The following is a 17,847-nucleotide window of genomic DNA, read 5'->3' on the forward strand; positions in this document are numbered from 1 at the left end:
GTGGTACAGCTGCTTGTTTAGCTGCACTGTGTTTATGACCCTTCTCAGCTAACTAGCTGTCAATAACACTCCAAAATTGGTATCTGAATTAAACCTTCCATTCCAAATGAAAGAATTCTGTAAGTTAATTAAGCATTCTCTGAACAAGCACACCTTATTTAGAAGCCTTAAGATGCAAAAGCCAGATTACAGGTGACACTTCACTAGATTACCGATAGCACAGCTCTAATTAAAACCATCTGGCATGAAAACACATTTTCCTTACTAAGTAAAACAAAACTCCACCCCTTTCCTTACATCATGCAACGAGTTTCTAAACACACCAAGCACTCACTACTACTCCAGATGGAATCTTTAGGAGCAACAATATTTAGCATCTTATATATATTTAGCAATGATAACTGGTGCTGTTGCTGAACTTCCTTTAACAGCTAACACCCTGATACCGGAGTGCCGGCAGATCGCGCTCACTCAGCCGGACCGGCGGCATCACTTGGGCTCCCGGCTCCCCCTGGGGGCTGATCCACGAACATGGTGCGCTGCAGTTCACCAGGTGGAGAAGTTTAACCCTGAGAAGCAGCGTTTGTTGGTGAGACGCTTCCACGTGCAGAGACTCAGCCCGGCCGCACACACACGCACGTGGATTCCACAGCCAGCTGCGGATCTTCCCCTTTGGTTTCTAATCACAAAGAAACCTCCCTTTAGAGTCACAGCTGAAGCATATATAAGGGCTCGCACTCGTGTGCGTTCGTTTTTTCTTGAATATTTTGGGGGAGGCGTTGTTAGGCTGCAGCTCTGAAGAGCATGGAGGGTACCTGGAGGGTCTGCGTTTGTTTCTATTGCTGCATTCACTGGTTTTCTTTCAGCATCCAGTGCTCCCCCCGCTCCAGGGGTCGCGCAGCTCCAGACAAGGGCTCCGGGCTTATGAGAGCTCCTGAGCTCCGCGAGCTCTACCCGCTGCTGTGGCTGCCCAAGGGAGCGAGCCGAGGCTGTGCGCTCCTGCCCCCCCTGCTCAAAGTGCTGTCCGACCAGGGATGGCAGAGCTGGGAACGTGGGACCCCCAGGCTCCAGCTGGACTCCCGAGCCCTGCGGTACATGAAGAGGCTGTATAAGATGTACGCCACCAAGGAGGGAATCCCAAAGGCCCACAAGAGCCACCTCTATAACACTGTTCGACTTTTCACCCCGTGTTCTGAGTGCCAGCACTGCCACAGGGACCTGATTACAGGTAGGTGATCAGGTAGGTGATTTACAGCACAGGCTGCTGGAGGCGTTTTGGTTTTTAACAGGCAGCCTCATGCCAATGTCTCCTAAATACAGCAGCAGTTAAAGCAGTGGTCTGAATCCAAATCAACTTGGAGCAAATTTGGAGGCTGCTGTTGAAATTCATAACTTTAGATAAAAAAAAATCATTAACATAAAGTTGTAAGTTTATTAAGATCCACAGAGACCACATCTGACTCTTAACCCTTTGCTTCTCTGTGTTTGAAGATCACTTAATGCACTTGTGTCTACCAAAGAACAATCTCTAACTCAGGAAAGCAGCAGTGCTGAGCAGTAAGAGAAGCAGCGTGCTGAGCATTCAGCTCTACACCTGGAGAGAAGGCCAGCACGGGGCTTCATCAGCCTCAGAATGAGACAGAAATTGCAGTAAATACAAATAACATCATGGGAAATGACAACAAACAGCGTGTACTACAGTAGGGACAAATGAGACAGAAATATGCATTCAGAATAGCTTGGAAGCTGTCATTCTGTTTCATGAGAGAGAAGCAAACTGACAGAAATGACTTTCTGCTTTGCTGTTAGTCAGCATCACTGGCAGCTGTTGGTCAGGAATGTGTGAGTAGGAACAATAACTGCAGCTAATGCTAAAAATCTAAAGTTTTAAAGGGAACATGGCAGCACACCCGTTAGAACTTACATCATTTCATGGTTTCCTGCACAGTCCAAAGGCTCTGGTTCCTTTTTCCCCATTGGAACTGCCAACTTTGTGTGCTGTTCCTTAACTGCACTCAGTGCCTCTTAGAAACCTTGGGCCTTCTTGGTTTTGTTGATAAGTTTTGGTTCTGACTGAAGTAGACATTCCATATAATAAAAATATGGGCATCTAAATTGGTTTCTTCTGCTGCTTACCAATTTCTGGTGATCCACTATGTCAGAGCATTTATGTACCGGTGGCAAATCAAGATGCATTAACTGTGCAAGATCTTTGTTTCTCTTTTCAGGAGACCTTCACTCAGTGGATCTGCTCTTCAACCTGGACCATGTTACTGCTCTCGAGCACTTACTCAAGTCTGTCTTGCTCTACTCATTTGACACCTCAGTTCCCACTTCTTCCTTTACGAGCATGTGCCATTTGGCTGTTAAGGAGCATGATTCTTCTAGCCAAGAATGTCCCAGCATTTCACACTCTGTAGCTTTTAGCCTGCACTTTGAAGTTAGAAAGCGCAAGTGGATTGAGGTTGATGTGACTTCTTTTCTGCAGCCTCTCATTGCTACTAACAGGAGGAATATTCATATGGCTGTGAACTTCACTTGTCTGATGGGTAACCCACAACATAACACTAACCAGGATAATCTCATTAATATGGCTCTGGTCCCCCCTTCTCTTCTTCTTTACCTAAACGATACCAGCGAGCAAGCTTATCACAGGTGGAACTCACTTAGACACAGAAGGAAAAGCCCAGCGCGGCCCAGGCAGAGGAACAGCCTGTTTGCTGATGTGACAGGTGACAAAGGAAGAGAGAACACGCAGGTTAAAAGGGCATCCAGGCATCGAAGGGAAGAGAATCTGAAGGAAGCTCCAGCAACTCCGCCTCAAAACCTGAGTGAATATTTCAAACAATTTCTGTTTCCTCAAAACGAGTGCGAGCTTCACAGCTTCCGTTTAAGCTTCAGCCGGTTAAAATGGGACAAATGGATCATAGCACCGCATAGATACAGCCCTCAGTACTGCAAGGGTGACTGTCCAAGGGTGGTTGGGCACCGTTATGGCTCACCTGTACATACAATGGTGCAGAACCTCATATATGAGAAACTGGACTCCTCTGTTCCCAGGCCCTCCTGTGTTCCTGCTGAATACAGCCCTCTGAGCGTCCTGACCATAGAGCCTGATGGCTCCATAGTCTACAAAGAATACGAGGACATGATAGCTACTAAATGCACTTGTCGGTAGGGGGTGCACCTTAACCTGCTTCACACTTGCTTTGGGTGTTTTGTAATCTCAGAATATTTGTGGTGTTTGTGTAATTCTGACGGCTCTTTCAAACTGAATAGGAGCATGGAGTTAATTAGTGGGTGTTTATATAATAGCACTGTTTTTGTAGCCACTCGGGCTTTCTAGAATGTGGAAATAAATGTAAATATCTTTTTATTGGAATAATGTTGCATTTGAACAGAAGTGGTTTCAACTACCAGGTGCCTATTTTAAGCTGTTTTGGTACAGATTTAATAATAAATAAAATGAGTGCCTATCACACATATCACTTGAATTCAGTGTCTGCTAGTCTTACTTTATATAAAGAAATCCTTTGTAATGGCACTTCTGTTAAGCTTCTGGATAAGAGGAAAGGCTCATGTTAAAATTATTCTCAGTATTTCATTCTTTTTCCTTTCCAAATTTCCAGCCCCCCCCCCAGTGTTTTTCTTGTAGTAGGAATGTTGCAGAAAATGCTTGTTTCAGGATGAGAACAACTCAAGCTAAGAGAGCTTTGGCTGCAGCTCACACAAAGGGGGCTGCTTTTGGTAGGGATTTTTTAATAGAATATGGTGCTGTTTTGAGTGTGGGGGTTTTTTTAGTTGCGAAGAATAGCTTTTAAAACAATTTGTGAGCATGTTGTTGCGTAAACTCCCGTTCTCTACCAGCCCTTAACATTAGATCATGACTCACACGGCTCCGTGGGGCTTAGGCTGGGAGCACAGCCTGGTGGGGACAGCACGGAGCCCGAAGGCTGTACATGGCTCACAGGGCACTGGCAGGGCAGCAGACGTGCTTTAGTCCCTCGGCATGAGCCTGGAGCTGCGGTGCTGCCTGACACAGCCCAGCTCTGCCCATTGCGTTGGCCTGAAGCTGCTGAACTAAAAATAGTGCTGACTTTGGCGCTGTGTGAGGTTCATCTCACCAAGGGCTCCAGGCGAAATGGTTCCACGTCAAACAAAGTCCTGCCTCAGCTTGGTGCTGTGTCTGATTGGCTTTAAAAAGGGTTGCTTGCTGAATGTACGCCACTCCCACTGATCCATTCCAAACAATGGGAGCTGAGCTCTGCCAAACGTGTGTGTATTTGAAGCCGCCTCCTTTCACATTGTGGCTGCGGCTCTTTCAGCAGTGACAGATCGTGGAAGCGCCCTGTGGTGCCTTTTCTCACCGTTTTTAGGGCGTTTTGGCGTTTTTAGGGGATTAAAGATGCTGCGCACCCTGCAGCTGGTTCAGCAGAAGCGAACACGGAGATGTGAAGTTATTCGCTCTTTATCACGAGTGTGGAAAAGTCAATGGAGGACAAAGCATTCAGGCTGTGGAAGCTGTAATGGGGGCAGCTACAGAAACGTATCACCTCATATCAGAAACGTGATGGATCCGAGGGCGCATCCTCTGCGCAGTGATAACGCACCCATTGCAACCAATGGCAACCAAGGGCCGCCTCGCCGCCAGGAAGCAGAAGCAGCATGTGAGGTTCCGTTCTGAGTCGCGCTGCAGCGGGGCGGTGTGACAAGGTGACACGGTCCGGCCATGGGCATCCACTTCGGGAACCTGGCCCAGGTGCGGCACATCATCACGTACAGCCTGTCGCCCTTCGAGCAGCGCGCCATCCCCAACGTCTTCTCGGACGGGCTGCCCAACGTGTGGCGGCGCTTCAGCTCGCAGGTCTTCAAGGTGGCGCCCCGTGAGTAGGAGCGGGGCTGAGCAGGGGCCCGATGGAGCTCGGGGGGACACAGTGAGCAATGGGGTCTTATGGTGGCAATGGGGCTTTGTAGTGGCAGTGGGGTCTTATAGTGGCAATGAGGCTTTATTGTGGCAGTGGGGTCTTATAGTGACAATGGAGCCTTATGGTGGCAATGGGGCCTTACGGTGGCAGTGGGGCTTTATGGTGGCAATGGGGCTTTATAGCGAGGTGTCATGGCTGTGTTGCCGTAGAAGCACAGCGGGCAGCCTGTGCTGCTCTGTGCCGTGTCCTGTGTCAGTGTTTCCTTTCCGTTTCCAGCCTTCCTGGGCGCCTACCTGCTGTACTCGTGGGGCATGCAAGAGTTTGAGAGGCTGAAGAGGAAGAATCCTGCTGACTATGAGAACGACCAGTGACTGCACCGCTCAGTGTCACCGCTCTGCGTTACTTGTTCCATTGCTCATTCACAGAACCAGAGGGACAGGGAGATAATACATAATAATGCCTAATAAACTTTAACTTTGGCCTGTATCTTTATATGAAGTCTGTGTCTTACATTGTTTAAGGTGAATTATACCCCGTTATCTGTCAGGTGAATGCCATACAGAGATAACAGTACTAAAATCCTCTAAGCTCAAATTGCTTTATTTCACATTTCTCTCTGACTCTATTTTCTAGATACATTTCTCAGTGTATTCAGTTGAAGGCAGCCCTGGCTACAGTACAGGTGATGAGAAATAGCAGAGCATTGGTGAGCAATTTGATCCTTTTATCCTCCTCTCACTGGTCACTTTTTGCTTGAATTAGAACATATTCCAGTCTGTGTACCTGTGAAGAACAGTCTGATATGATACTGACAAAAATTGCCCAGCCTGACTGATGGTTCTGAATTGAATATGAGCTTTGATCCTTTATACAGTTACCAGGTTATCATATTTATTAATAATAATCAGATGATAAACTGCAATTCTGATGTTTGGTTAGCGTTAACTGGCTGAATTAAAAGCAGTTCCTAGGGAACTACAAGGAAGTAAAAGGATTATTTTAACACCCAAAGATGATTTAAGGAACTCTATTACTACCATTAAATTTTCAAATGCATGACTACAAAATTCACCCCGGGGCTCTTACATGTATGACACGTTTCCCTCTGCAAAGTCCAGAACATTTGGCCCATTCCTTTATCTTTTATTTTTCTTAGTGTTGAGCTGTCTGCCTCAAATTCAAGCAAAGTAACACCTTTATCTCCCTGTCACGCTATTCCTGTAGCTGGTACTGAAAATTTATCTAATCTGGAGAGTGTGACGTTCTTCTGTGATAGATCCTTTGTGGGTTAAGGGCTGAGCTGTCTGGAAGTCAAAGATGCTCAGTCTCTCACTTCAGCAAGCTGTGAATATACACTTCCAATAGCTGCAGGCTTTCTTGTTCTGTACTCCCAAGTGCAGTCTGAGGTTGGCAGAAACAAGCAAAGCAAGCTACTCAGTGCTGTAAGTTCTGCTAAAAATAACCTATTTCAGTTCTATTTCTACTTAAGCAAGGGAAGAATAAACTGGGTTCTCCAATTCTGAGCAGCCAAACATGTCGGCAGCCATACTTCATTCAGAACTCTTGTTTGGGTCTTATTTACTTACCCTCAAACAGCAACAGGAGTTGATTCGTCGCCTGAATAACAGGACATCTAAGGTTTCGTACTGTGGGAGTTTGAGTCAATATTTCCTTTTTGGTACCTCTCAGCAGTTCTGTTGAGCATGAGCAGCTCAGAACAGAGCCCAGCCTCTCGTGAGGTCTCTGCTCCCATTCACAGACAGCTGAACTATGTCCAGACCAGCTGCTAGACTGCTGTAAACAGGTGGCAAGTTCAGCTGCCACTGCTGAGTTTACCTACAACCCAGCAGCCCCGTGAGCTTCAAGCGACAGCACCGCTGCCAGGCCCTGGCTTTTAACCTTCATGCTGCAGGGTCAGCAGCTGGGCTGGAGCTGCTCCCTGTCTGTTCCTGCTGCTGGCAGCGCCTGCTGCAATCCCGCTGAGCTGTTCTCATCTCTGCAGTTGCCTGCGGGCCCAGCCGTGCAGCAGGGAGCAAGAAGCAAACCTGGCACATTGACATGCTGCTGCAGTGATGGCTCCCACCTGCCAGGTGGTACGTGGGAGCTCAGCTGAGCAGCATTTCAGAGTCTGAACAATGCAGCTGAAAATCAATCTGTCCCCTCATTTATTTCTGATGTTCCTTCACTAAATGCTAAAAGTGGCAACACAGCAATGTTTTACATTCTTTTCAGTTGTTTAAACAATTGCAGTGGCTATCTACTGGCCTGCAACAGACATCTGGACTGCACTGCATTTGCACACATGGAAACAATCAGTCCCTTTTTTTTCTTGCGCAGATGAAACAGATGCAGCCCAGAAGGGATCTGCAACTACAAAGACACTATAAAGAACTTATAATACACAACAATTTTGATGTATCATCACACGACTAGTTTTAGCTAGCAAAAAATGCTGAGAAACAATGACATGCTGGAGGCACTGCTCTTAGAGTTGAGATGCCATTCAAACCTGTGCTCCACAGGTGAAGGCAGTAATTAAAACTCAGTTGTATGTAAAGAAAGGATTCAGTAGAAGAAACAGTTGAGAAATTCACAGCAAAATGTAAAAAAAACAACCAACCAACACTGAAGTTCAGCTATTTGATCTGCAGTGATTATGTGAGACCCAAGAATGCAAAATAAAGACCAGTTTTGATTCCTCCTCACAGGGAAGCAAGACAAATAAGGGGAAGTGGGAAAATGTAAGAGGAACGCCAGGAAAGGAGCAAATCTTCCTGCAGTGGGTTGGAGGCAATATGCTGCAAAGGGCTTTCATTTAATCCCAGTGAAATTTGGGCTTCGCAGTAATCATTTGTAGGCTGGAACCTGACAACCAAGCAGGCATTATCTTAATCTATGTAACTTGCCTTCCACGCTGGCACTTATGCCTCCATATTGGGCAATCACAGAAAACTGTAGCCTACTGCATTCACATTTGGATTTATAATGTAGCTGAAGCACAATTATTTTGTACAGTACCTGAAATATTTGTTTTTAAACAGACTGCTTCCAAATCTACGTGCAGAGCTTGACACAGCTATACTGGTGTTCTGCTACTCTGCAACTGAAAAAAGTCATTTCCTTGACAGATGCAGTAAACCTGGACATACGTGGTAGCTGGGTGCATGAAGCATCACAGCCAAAAAGGAGTAAATAGTGACAAGGTGCATTTACAGAGTAGTAATCTTAGACACACACCTACTCCTACTTGTCTCAGTGGGAGACAAGTGGGGGAAGCATGTTTCAACTTTGATATTTTGGAAGAAATGGGAAGCAGTATGTAGTGCTTTTTAAACATTATTTTCTCTGGGCCGTTGGCAATCTTCTATCACCACAGAAGAGTTTAAGATTTCCCTTAATTACAGTCTGCCTGTCCACATCAGTGGGAGTTTTGTAGGCACCTTTCAGAAGATGAATCGTGAGGTAGACTATGAGATACAGAGGCAGAGTACAGCAGAGAGCATTCATCTCCATAAACCAGTCTTGCTAGATAGAGCAACTCACCTCCATAAAATCCTTGCAGCCATCCCTTCTACTTTTTTGCTTAGCTATCTAGAGATTAACTGCACATGAGGATCCTTGAAAGGACAGATCTGTGATTTACCTACCAAGTAATAACATTATTTTGACATTCCAAACCCCACATGGAAAATATTATATCTGATTCTCAAGTACTGCTTTGTGGGAATAAAGGTTAAATTATTTGCTTGTGATTCTTTCACACACCAAGAATGAGAAGCAGAGTCGAAAGTTTGATTCTCTGCTCAAAATACTCTCAGGAGAGCAGTATTTACCTCCCAGCTGGCAAACTCAGAGCTGTGCATGCTGTGAATGTCACAGAAGTCAAATAAGGTTATGGCTTTTTGATCTTCACCACGAGACTGTTGGCCACCCACACTTTTACTTGCAGGCACACAAGGGAGTTCTGGTAACATGCTAGATAGGTGTTAAAGAAAGAACAGTTGGCAAATCTGGTAAGCTGACCAGACAAAGTACAAGTGGAAGGAGAGTAAATCATTAGCTAGATAGATAGGCCTTGAACCAGATCGCTTCAGTAGATGCTAACTTTGTAATTCCCTCTTGCTCCTAAATGAACTTTGTTCCTGTAATGACTGACAGCTGATGCAACGATAAGAGAATGAAGTCTATAAAAATCTGGCTGTAGCTTGGGAAGTTCTATTCGGGGCTCTTCCAACCTCCTCCACCCACAGCTGCTCCTACAGTTGAAGTGGCAGCTCATCCTGTGAAGATGCACTGTTGGAAAAGCATGGCATTCCTTTTATTCTTCTCACTGCTGCTCAGTCAGGTAAGCACAGATTACTGTTTGAAGTGCTAGTTCAGACGTCAGACAGCAAAGACGTGCATGAACGAGAGGAACTGGCAGGAGTCAGCAGTGTGGGTAGAGCTCTTTTGGGGGACTCAGCATCCCAAAGAAGCAGAGTGTCTGCCTAGTGAAGATGGGTCACTTGCTCAGTTACTTTTCAGAGTAATTGTGCCTTCCCTCCCAAAGTAACTAAAATGCTGATTTTTAATAACTATTTCTTTAGGACTTGGATACAAACAATTATGCTTTAAGAGAGCAATGTCTGAAAACAAGGAAGATTTAAAGTCCTTCACTTAGTAATGCTTAAGATGATTGACCCGAGCATCAAAATGACCCTCTGCCCACTGCTGCTGCATGTTGCTGACAGTTGGCTGCTCTGTTCCAGGCACACTCTGCTTCCCTGCACCAACCACAGCCCCTCCAGAGACAGAAGCGGATGACACCTTTCTGGAGAGGAGTCTCACTGAGACCCGTTGGAGCCTCATGTAGGGTTAACAGTGAATGCATTACAATGCTATGCAGGTACTAACCCTAATCAACATCATGGCTTGGAGACGTTTGATACTGTGTTATGTGGAGGAAGTTCCTACTTCTTCTCAATCAATTAAGATATGAGATTAACTCTGTGCATAAAAGAAAAAGATGCCAGGAATAAGGATGGAGCAATAGATTGAGACCTCTTCTGTTGGCAGTACAAACAGAACAGAGTCCAAGTGCCCTTGATGACAGGCCTGAGCCATTGCAGTGCAACCCCAAAAAAGTCATCTTAGAAAGAGAAAAAAGAACACAGAGTTAGAGACTGAATTTAGGTACTGAGGCCTTAAAAATTAATCCTTAAGGCCAAAATAATTCACTTTAAAGCATATATTAATTAAAAGGGACTAGTTCAGCTCTCATTTTGAAGAGAGCTAAAATACTAAAGCAAAAATTCCTCAGTTGCCATGCACACGAAGTATGAGTAAATTGTCCAAATCCATATAAAAAGTGATGTTGAAGTTACTTGGTGACTGAAAGCTGATTTTGTGGCACCTACTGTACTGCCAGAAAGCAAATGGATTACTTATTACTTAGATTTACCTATGCCCGTGACAGGGGAAGCCACCCCGTGGGCCCCCTCCCGGGGCCCGGAAAGGAGGGGGAAAAAGGGAGTGGGATAAAACAGCGACAATCTAAGGAGGAAAAACTTATTTTACTAAATATGATACCGAAATACAAGATAACACAATATAATATAATTGAGGCTAACAAATTGAACGAAACAGAGAGAGAGAGTCTCCGAAAACCGAGAGGCCTACTGTGAACTCTAGGCGACACGGCTGGAACGCTTCCCACTCTCCGAGAAGTTCGAGAGAAGAAGGAGGGCACTCCAGCCTGGGAACGAGATTATACAGCGTCCTGGTCCCGTGACTTATCATTAACCCTGTTGTTCTCTGGGATATGTAGTCTTCTTCTGTGGACTGCACATTCAATAGAAGTATCCATACTTTACATGATGTTATGATGTGGAATACTGATACTGATAGCAAAATTACAAAACCATGACATTCCACCCCTTATTCTACATTATTACATCATGGTAAATATATATATACATATATATACACGTATGTAAAATTATGATAGCTAAACAGTAGAATTACATGTAACATAACTAAATGTACAACTATAATAACTAAAATACACTACACATGCAAACATATATACATATAAATACATAAAATTATTGACTGCACTCCCCCAGCATCAAATTCCCTTGTGGCACACATTGAACATCCCCATCCTTCTGCATTACCCACCAAGTGCACCCAGGTCCCTGGGCAAAGACAGTTCCACGGATAGGTTTGCCCTTTCCAGAAGCTGGAAGGACCCAAACAGCTTTTCCCAACATGTTCTTTACATGTACAACAGGGACCTTATCTCCTTCTACAGTGTGTAGGGGGCTAGATTGACTAGGACCATCACGATTGACAGATCCTCTAGTATTCACCAACCAAGTGGCTTCTGCCAGATTCTTCTCCCAGTGCTTAAATGTTCCACCACCCATTGCTTTCAACATAGTTTTCAACAACCCATTATATCGTTCAATTTTACCAGAAGCTGGTGCATGGTAGGGAATATGATAAATCCACTCAATGCCATGATCTTTGGCCCAAGTATTTATAAGGGAATTTTTAAAATGTGTCCCATTATCAGATTCAATTCTTTCTGGGGTGCCATGTCGCCACAGGACTTGTTTCTCAAGACCTAATATGGTGTTTCGAGCAGTAGCATGGGGTACTGCGTATGTTTCAAGCCACCCAGTGGTTGCCTCTACCATGGTGAGTACATAACACTTACCACTGCGAGATCGTGGCAAGGTGATATAATCAACCTGCCACGCCTCCCCATATTTATACTTTTGCCACCGCCCTTCCTCCCAGAGAGGTTTCATCCTTTTGGCTTGTTTAATTATGGCACATGTTTCACAATCATGAATAATCTGCGCAATAGCGTCCATGGTTAAGTCCACCCCTCGGTCTCTGGCCCACTTATATGTCGCGTCTCTTCCTTGATGACCTGAGGTCTCATGAGCCCATCGAGCTAGAAATAATTCACCCTTATTCTGCCAGTCCAAGTCAATTTGAGCCACCTCAATTTTGGCAGCTTTATCTACCTGATGGTTGTTTTGTTGTTCTTCAGTAGCCCGACTTTTGGGCACATGTGCATCCACATGACGCACCTTTACAACCATATTCTTTGTTCGGGCAGCAATGTCCTTCCATAATTCAGCGGCCCAAACAGATTTACCCTTCCGTTGCCAGTTGTTTTGTTCCCACCTCTGTAACCACCCCCATAAGGCATTTGCCACCATCCATGAGTCAGTATAAAGATACAGCATTGGCCACCTCTCCCGTTCAGCAACATCTAAGGCCAGCTGGACAGCTTTTACCTCTGCAAACTGACTTGATTCTCCCTTACCTTCGGTGGCCTCTGCAACCTGTCGTGTGGGGCTCCACACAGCAGCTTTCCATTTGCGATGCTTCCCTACAATGCGACATGATCCGTCTGTGAATAAGGCATATTTCTTTTCATTTTCTGGTAATTCGTTGTATGGTGGGGCCTCTTTAGCACGTGATACCTCTTCTGCTGGTGATGTTCCAAACCTTTTATCTTCAGGCCAGTCCATGATTACCTCTAGGATTCCTGGACGATTGAGGTTTCCCATTCGCGCTCGCTGTGTAATCAGCGTAATCCACTTGCTCCAGGTGACATCGGCAGCATGATGAGTGGAGGGAACCTGTCCTTTGAACATCCAGTTCAGCACTGGCAGTCGAGGTGCCAAAAGGAGCTGTGTTTCAGTCCCGACTACTTCGGAAGCAGCCCGAACCCCCTCATACGCGGCTAAGATCTCCTTCTCAGTTGGAGTGTAGCACTCTTCAGACCCCTTATATGATCGACTCCAGAATCCCAGGGGTCGGCCTCGGGTCTCTCCTGAGGCTCTTTGCCACAAACTCCAAGTGGGGCCTTTCTCTCCAGCAGCAGTATAGAGGATGTTCTTTACATCCTGTCCAGTCCGTACTGGCCCCAGAGCTACAGCTCGGGCTATCTCTTGTTTAATCTGTTCAAAAGCCTGCTGCTGCTCAGGGCCCCATGCAAAATCGTTCTTCTTCCGCGTCACCTGATAAAGGGGGCTTACAATGAGGCTGTAGTTTGGAATGTGCATCCTCCAAAAGCCTACTGCACCCAGGAAAGATTGTGTCTCTTTCTTGCTAGTTGGTGGAGACATGGCAGTGATTTTGTCGATCACATCTGTTGGGATGTGACGACGTCCATCCTGCCACTTTATACCTAAGAACTGAATTTCCTGGGCAGGTCCTTTTACTTTGCTTCGCTTAATAGCAAAGCCGGCTTGTAGAAGAATTTGGATGATCTGCTCTCCTTTTGTGAAAACCTCTTCTGCTGTATCACCCCACACAACAATGTCATCAATGTACTGCAGGTGTTCAGGAGCACCACCTTGTTCCAGTACAGTTTGGACCAACCCATGGCAAATGGTTGGGCTGTGTTTCCACCCCTGGGGCAAACGGTTCCAAGTATACTGAATGCCCCTCCAGGTGAAGGCAAACTGTGGCTTACATTCTGCAGCCAAAGGAATAGAGAAGAAGGCATTGGCAATGTCAATGGTGGCATACCATTTGGCTGCTTTTGACTCCAGCTCGTACTGGAGTTCCAACATGTCCGGCACAGCAGCGCTCAATGGGGGTGTGACCTCATTCAGGCCACGGTAGTCTACTGTCAGCCTCCATTCTCCACTGGCTTTACGCACTGGCCATATGGGACTGTTAAAAGGTGAGTGAGTTTTACTGATCACTCCCTGATTCTCCAACTGGCGAATCAAATCATGAATGGGGAGCAAGGAATCCCTGTTGGTGCGATACTGCCGTCTGTGCACTGTCTTTGTAGCAATCGGTACCTGCTGCTCTTTTACTCGTAGCAGCCCCACAACAGACGGGTCCTCTGACAGGCCAGGCAAAACAGACAGCTGCTTAATGTTGTCCATATCTACAGCAGCTATCCCAAAGGCCCATCGATACCCCTTAGGATCCTTGAAATGCCCCCTTCTGAGGTAATCAATACCCAGTATACATGGAGCCCCTGGGCCAGTCACAATAGGATGTTTTTGCCAGTCTTTGCCAGTGAGGCTTATTTCAGCCTCCAGCACAGTCAATTCTTGAGAGCCCCCAGTCACTCCAGAAATATGGATTGATTCTGTCCCTTCATGACTGGAGGGCATTAGGGTGCACTGTGCACCGGTATCCACCAGCGCCTTATATTCCTGTGGTTCTGATGTGCCAGGCCATCGAATCCACACAGTCCAATAAACTCTATTATCCCTTTCCCTCCCCTGACTGAGGGCAGGGCCCCTCTATTGGTTACCTGTGATGACTGGAGCAACTCCACTGGTGGTTGGTATGTCTAGTAGTTCTTTCACCCGTGCTCGTAGTGCAGAAGTGGGCTGATCATGCCACTTCCTCATGTCTTCTCCACGGTCACGTAGGTAGCGCCACATGGAAACACGCGGTGCAATCGTACTGTTGTTCTTTGCTCGAGCTGGGAAGCGTGTGCGTTTAACAGCTGAGACTTTTGATGATGCAGGTGAGGAGTAGGACTGGAATACTTTGATCAGATCCTTCATTAGACCTGGTGGCCCGTACGAGGATTGACCTTCATCAGTTGTTTCTGATACTATTACGGGATCATCATTACGATTAGTTGATGGAAACAATTTCTTGCACATTTCATCTACTCGGTTTTCTAGCCGTGAGATGGCAGAAACTGGGGCATGCAGTTGAGGGAGCTGCTGATCGGTGGTTTGAAGCATTATAATCAGCTCAACAACTCGGGGCCATCTGTCCACGAACCCTTTAGAACCTGTTACCAATGACTGTGCCATTCTCTCTGGTGCTGTACTTGTGATTTTCTGCCACATGTCAGGATCGGCCCTCACTCTCTCAGGGTCAAGTTCGCTTGGATCAGGGCTGTACAACATTTTCGCCATGGCCAATTCCCTCAGGCGCTGAATACCTTTTTGGACGGTATTCCAACTATCAAATTTAGGCTTCAAAGCATCCTTATAGGGGTACCTTTCTCTCACGGCTTCTAACAGCCGCAACCAGAGAGTGGCAGCTCCATCCGAACATCTGCTAATCCCTCTGTCGATACCTGCATCTTGGGCAATGCTTCCTAGTTGGCGAGCTTCATTACCATCTAGAGACAAGCTGTTGGCCCCGTTGTCCCAGCAGCGAAGCAACCAAGCAAGGATACCTTCATCTTGACGCCGTGTGAACTCCTTTCTTGAGCCTTGGATTTCAGTCAGCTTCAGAGGTCGACAATAGGTGATTTCCTCCTCATCATCAGTCTCTTCTTCATGCCTCTTGGTTTTTGCCTTTGCTTTTTTCGGTACTGCTCCATGCCCGGCACCTGGGTCTTCTGCAGCCCCCCCCTGTGCTTCTCCTTCTTTTCGTTCTAGACGCGTGGACACCCGTTTCCACTTCTTGCCTTCCACAGGGGCAACTCATATTGCTACTGATGCCTCCTGTGACTGATCAGAATTAACTTGGGCTTGAATCTCAGATCGGAAACTCTCTCTCTCCAGAATAGTATGATACAAAGCACGGTATGCATAAGCCAAACCCCACATAAGGTTTACCTCCTTAGATCTCTGACCCAAATACTCACTTAATTTCTTAGGGTCCCTTAGGTGTTCAAGAGTGAAATCCCATGACACTGCGGGTCCCCATGCTTCTAACACTTTTCCTAAACCTTTCCATATTCCCTGCCAGTCATCATTCTCTGGTTCTGGAGGAGACTTCCGCATAGAACGAATGCATAGGAACATATATGCATTCATTAATAGTGATAACATGGATGCAAGTATGAACCCTATCTCAGTTATTGAAAGGCGTGTGGAAATCTGAGAGTACAACCTAAATAAAAAGGGTTTTTTTAGCCTGTACAATGAATTAAACATGGTGGTGTTTGTAAAATTGCCTGTTCCATCTGGGATGCAAGTACTTGTAAGATTCGCAATTCCATCTGGGATGCAAGTGTTTGTAAGATTCACAATTCCATCTGGGATGTAGGTGCCAAAATTCTGACCATACCACATCTCATAAAAGTACCAGGCAGGTGTCTCCATCAGTATCCACCTTATTAGGCTATATACCTGCACAATTCCACAACACCAAATTATGGTGTTAATAGTTGACCAATACTTTAAGAAGATCATAATTGCTTTCAATCCCTTAAACAGAGCAACTGGGATGAAGAGTGGATTCATAGCTGGCAGGCTCTGTAAAAGTCAGAGCTAGCTAGCTTTGCTCTAAGGGAGAAAGAAATCCCTTTGTTTTCTACACAAAAGTTAGATAGCAGTGCTGAGAATGTACAGCAGCCCTTAATGTTGACAATTTGTCTGGTATTTCAAGGTCACGTTCTCAGTGAGCAGCTACGAAAAGATAACACTCCCCTAACGAAGCTCTTTAAGAGTAAAGAGAGAGTTGTTCTAAAAGCTAAAAAGCTCTATGCCCGCATTCTCCACCAAAAATCTGTCACGGGTTACTTAGATTTACCTATGCCCGTGACAGGGGAAGCCACCCCGTGGGCCCCCCTCCCGGGGCCCGGAAAGTAGGGGGAAAAAGGGAGTGGGATAAAACAGCGACAATCTAAGGAGGAAAAACTTATTTTACTAAATATGATACCGAAATACAAGATAACACAATATAATATAATTGAGGCTAACAAATTGAACGAAACAGAGAGAGAGAGTCTCCGAAAACCGAGAGGCCTACTGTGAACTCTAGGCGACACGGCTGGAACGCTTCCCACTCTCCGAGAAGTTCGAGAGAAGAAGGAGGGCACTCCAGCCTGGGAACGAGATTATACAGCGTCCTGGTCCCGTGACTTATCATTAACCCTGTTGTTCTCTGGGATATGTAGTCTTCTTCTGTGGACTGCACATTCAATAGAAGTATCCATACTTTACATGATGTTATGATGTGGAATACTGATACTGATAGCAAAATTACAAAACCATGACAAAGAAGAGCAGAACATATACATCATCTAGATGCAAATGCTACAGGAAATGGTAGTCAGGCTCCTCTTTTGCATGCATTTGAAATGCTTCTTGTGGTTCTACCAACTAGTATGGATGAACTGTAACAGCAGCTACAGGAAGATAAATAGACAGAAAGGTGTCTCTTATGGGTAACTTGTACGCCACTATCTGACTACTGGGTCAGACCTGGGTAAGCTGTTCTTTGCAGTTACCATGAGAAGCAAAGAATGTAAAATGAATAAAGTCAAACTGAATTAAGTCAGTGAGATAACAGCAGCACCGCTGCAATGGCTGAGTAAGATGAGCACCGCTAGGGCTGGATAGACTTGTGTAAGCCCTACATGGCCGCCAGTCTGAGCTGTCAGTGCCTGATGATGTTTTGTCCTCCAGGAAGAACCGCTGCTTCCTTAGAACTGCCTCCGAGTGACCTGCCTCTAAGAACACCCACTGCTGTTACTGCTGCCACGGCTCAGCTCTACTTGTGACGTATTTATTGACCACTCAGAAGCTACGACAGCAAATCAGCAACAAGTACATTCGACTTTCCTGCCACAGGAACTGGTAAAAGGACTTCAAAAAGATGGAGAGCATTCGCTCACCGGGGTTGTACCTCTGCAGCACGCACTGAGGATGGCCAAGCTCAATAAAAGGACTCTGCATCTCATGTTTGTTTTGTTTGTAATTGTTCATATATATATATTTATTTTAAGGTGCGTATTAAAAGTTTATATTCCGCAAACTACCTGGGTTTTTCCTTGCATCCTGTGACCACAGTGTCTGCTGACGGCACATCAGGCACTTCAAGCAGAAGTGCTTATTTCACAGTGGACTTCAGACATTTATCGTTCAACCTGGCAAGTGTGTAAAGTTGATCACGCTTCTGTCTCATTTCAGTCTCAATAGCTGAACTCTTAGCCGGACTTCAAATAAAAGCCTGTTAGAAGAGAGAGCAAACAAACTGA

The 17,847-nt window shown here is 45.7% G+C and overlaps 3 protein-coding genes across 3 annotated transcripts; all 3 read left to right on the forward strand.

The window, feature by feature from the left end:
• Positions 1 to 265: 265 nt before the first annotated feature.
• Positions 266 to 3,592, forward strand: LOC146755726 (growth/differentiation factor 9-like). Its single transcript, XM_085525192.1, has 2 exons — positions 266 to 1,228; positions 2,229 to 3,592. The coding sequence occupies exons 1-2, from the start codon at positions 805 to 807 to the stop codon at positions 3,176 to 3,178; spliced, it is 1,374 nt and encodes a 457-aa protein (XP_085381318.1). The 5' UTR covers positions 266 to 804; the 3' UTR covers positions 3,179 to 3,592.
• A 1,092-nt stretch (positions 3,593 to 4,684) lies between these two features.
• Positions 4,685 to 5,411, forward strand: LOC146755727 (cytochrome b-c1 complex subunit 8-like). Its single transcript, XM_085525260.1, has 2 exons — positions 4,685 to 4,883; positions 5,202 to 5,411. Exons 1-2 carry the CDS (start codon positions 4,730 to 4,732, stop codon positions 5,294 to 5,296), a joined length of 249 nt encoding a protein of 82 aa, XP_085381386.1. The 5' UTR covers positions 4,685 to 4,729; the 3' UTR covers positions 5,297 to 5,411.
• A 3,728-nt stretch (positions 5,412 to 9,139) lies between these two features.
• LOC146755728 (liver-expressed antimicrobial peptide 2-like) lies at positions 9,140 to 17,549 on the forward strand. Its single transcript, XM_085525259.1, has 3 exons — positions 9,140 to 9,270; positions 9,674 to 9,810; positions 17,276 to 17,549. The coding sequence occupies exons 1-3, from the start codon at positions 9,214 to 9,216 to the stop codon at positions 17,310 to 17,312; spliced, it is 231 nt and encodes a 76-aa protein (XP_085381385.1). The 5' UTR covers positions 9,140 to 9,213; the 3' UTR covers positions 17,313 to 17,549.
• The last annotated feature ends 298 nt before the right edge of the window (positions 17,550 to 17,847 follow it).

Source organism: Coturnix japonica, chromosome 30 (assembly GCF_054131305.1).
Source record: "Coturnix japonica strain WE chromosome 30, WE-NBRP24, whole genome shotgun sequence".
NCBI classification, from domain to species: domain Eukaryota; kingdom Metazoa; phylum Chordata; class Aves; order Galliformes; family Phasianidae; genus Coturnix; species Coturnix japonica.

Coding starts and splice junctions, on each gene's coding strand:
- LOC146755726 (XM_085525192.1), top strand. CDS start 805: ATGGAGGGTACCTGGAGGGTCTGCGTTTGTTTCTATTGCTGCATTCAC. Junction 1,229..2,228: donor CCACAGGGACCTGATTACAG/GTAGGTGATCAG, acceptor TTCTCTTTTCAG/GAGACCTTCACTCAGTGGAT.
- LOC146755727 (XM_085525260.1), top strand. CDS start 4,730: ATGGGCATCCACTTCGGGAACCTGGCCCAGGTGCGGCACATCATCACG. Junction 4,884..5,201: donor GGTCTTCAAGGTGGCGCCCC/GTGAGTAGGAGC, acceptor TTCCGTTTCCAG/CCTTCCTGGGCGCCTACCTG.
- LOC146755728 (XM_085525259.1), top strand. CDS start 9,214: ATGCACTGTTGGAAAAGCATGGCATTCCTTTTATTCTTCTCACTGCTG. Junction 9,271..9,673: donor TCTCACTGCTGCTCAGTCAG/GTAAGCACAGAT, acceptor GCTCTGTTCCAG/GCACACTCTGCTTCCCTGCA. Junction 9,811..17,275: donor TGCATTACAATGCTATGCAG/GTACTAACCCTA, acceptor TTTGTCCTCCAG/GAAGAACCGCTGCTTCCTTA.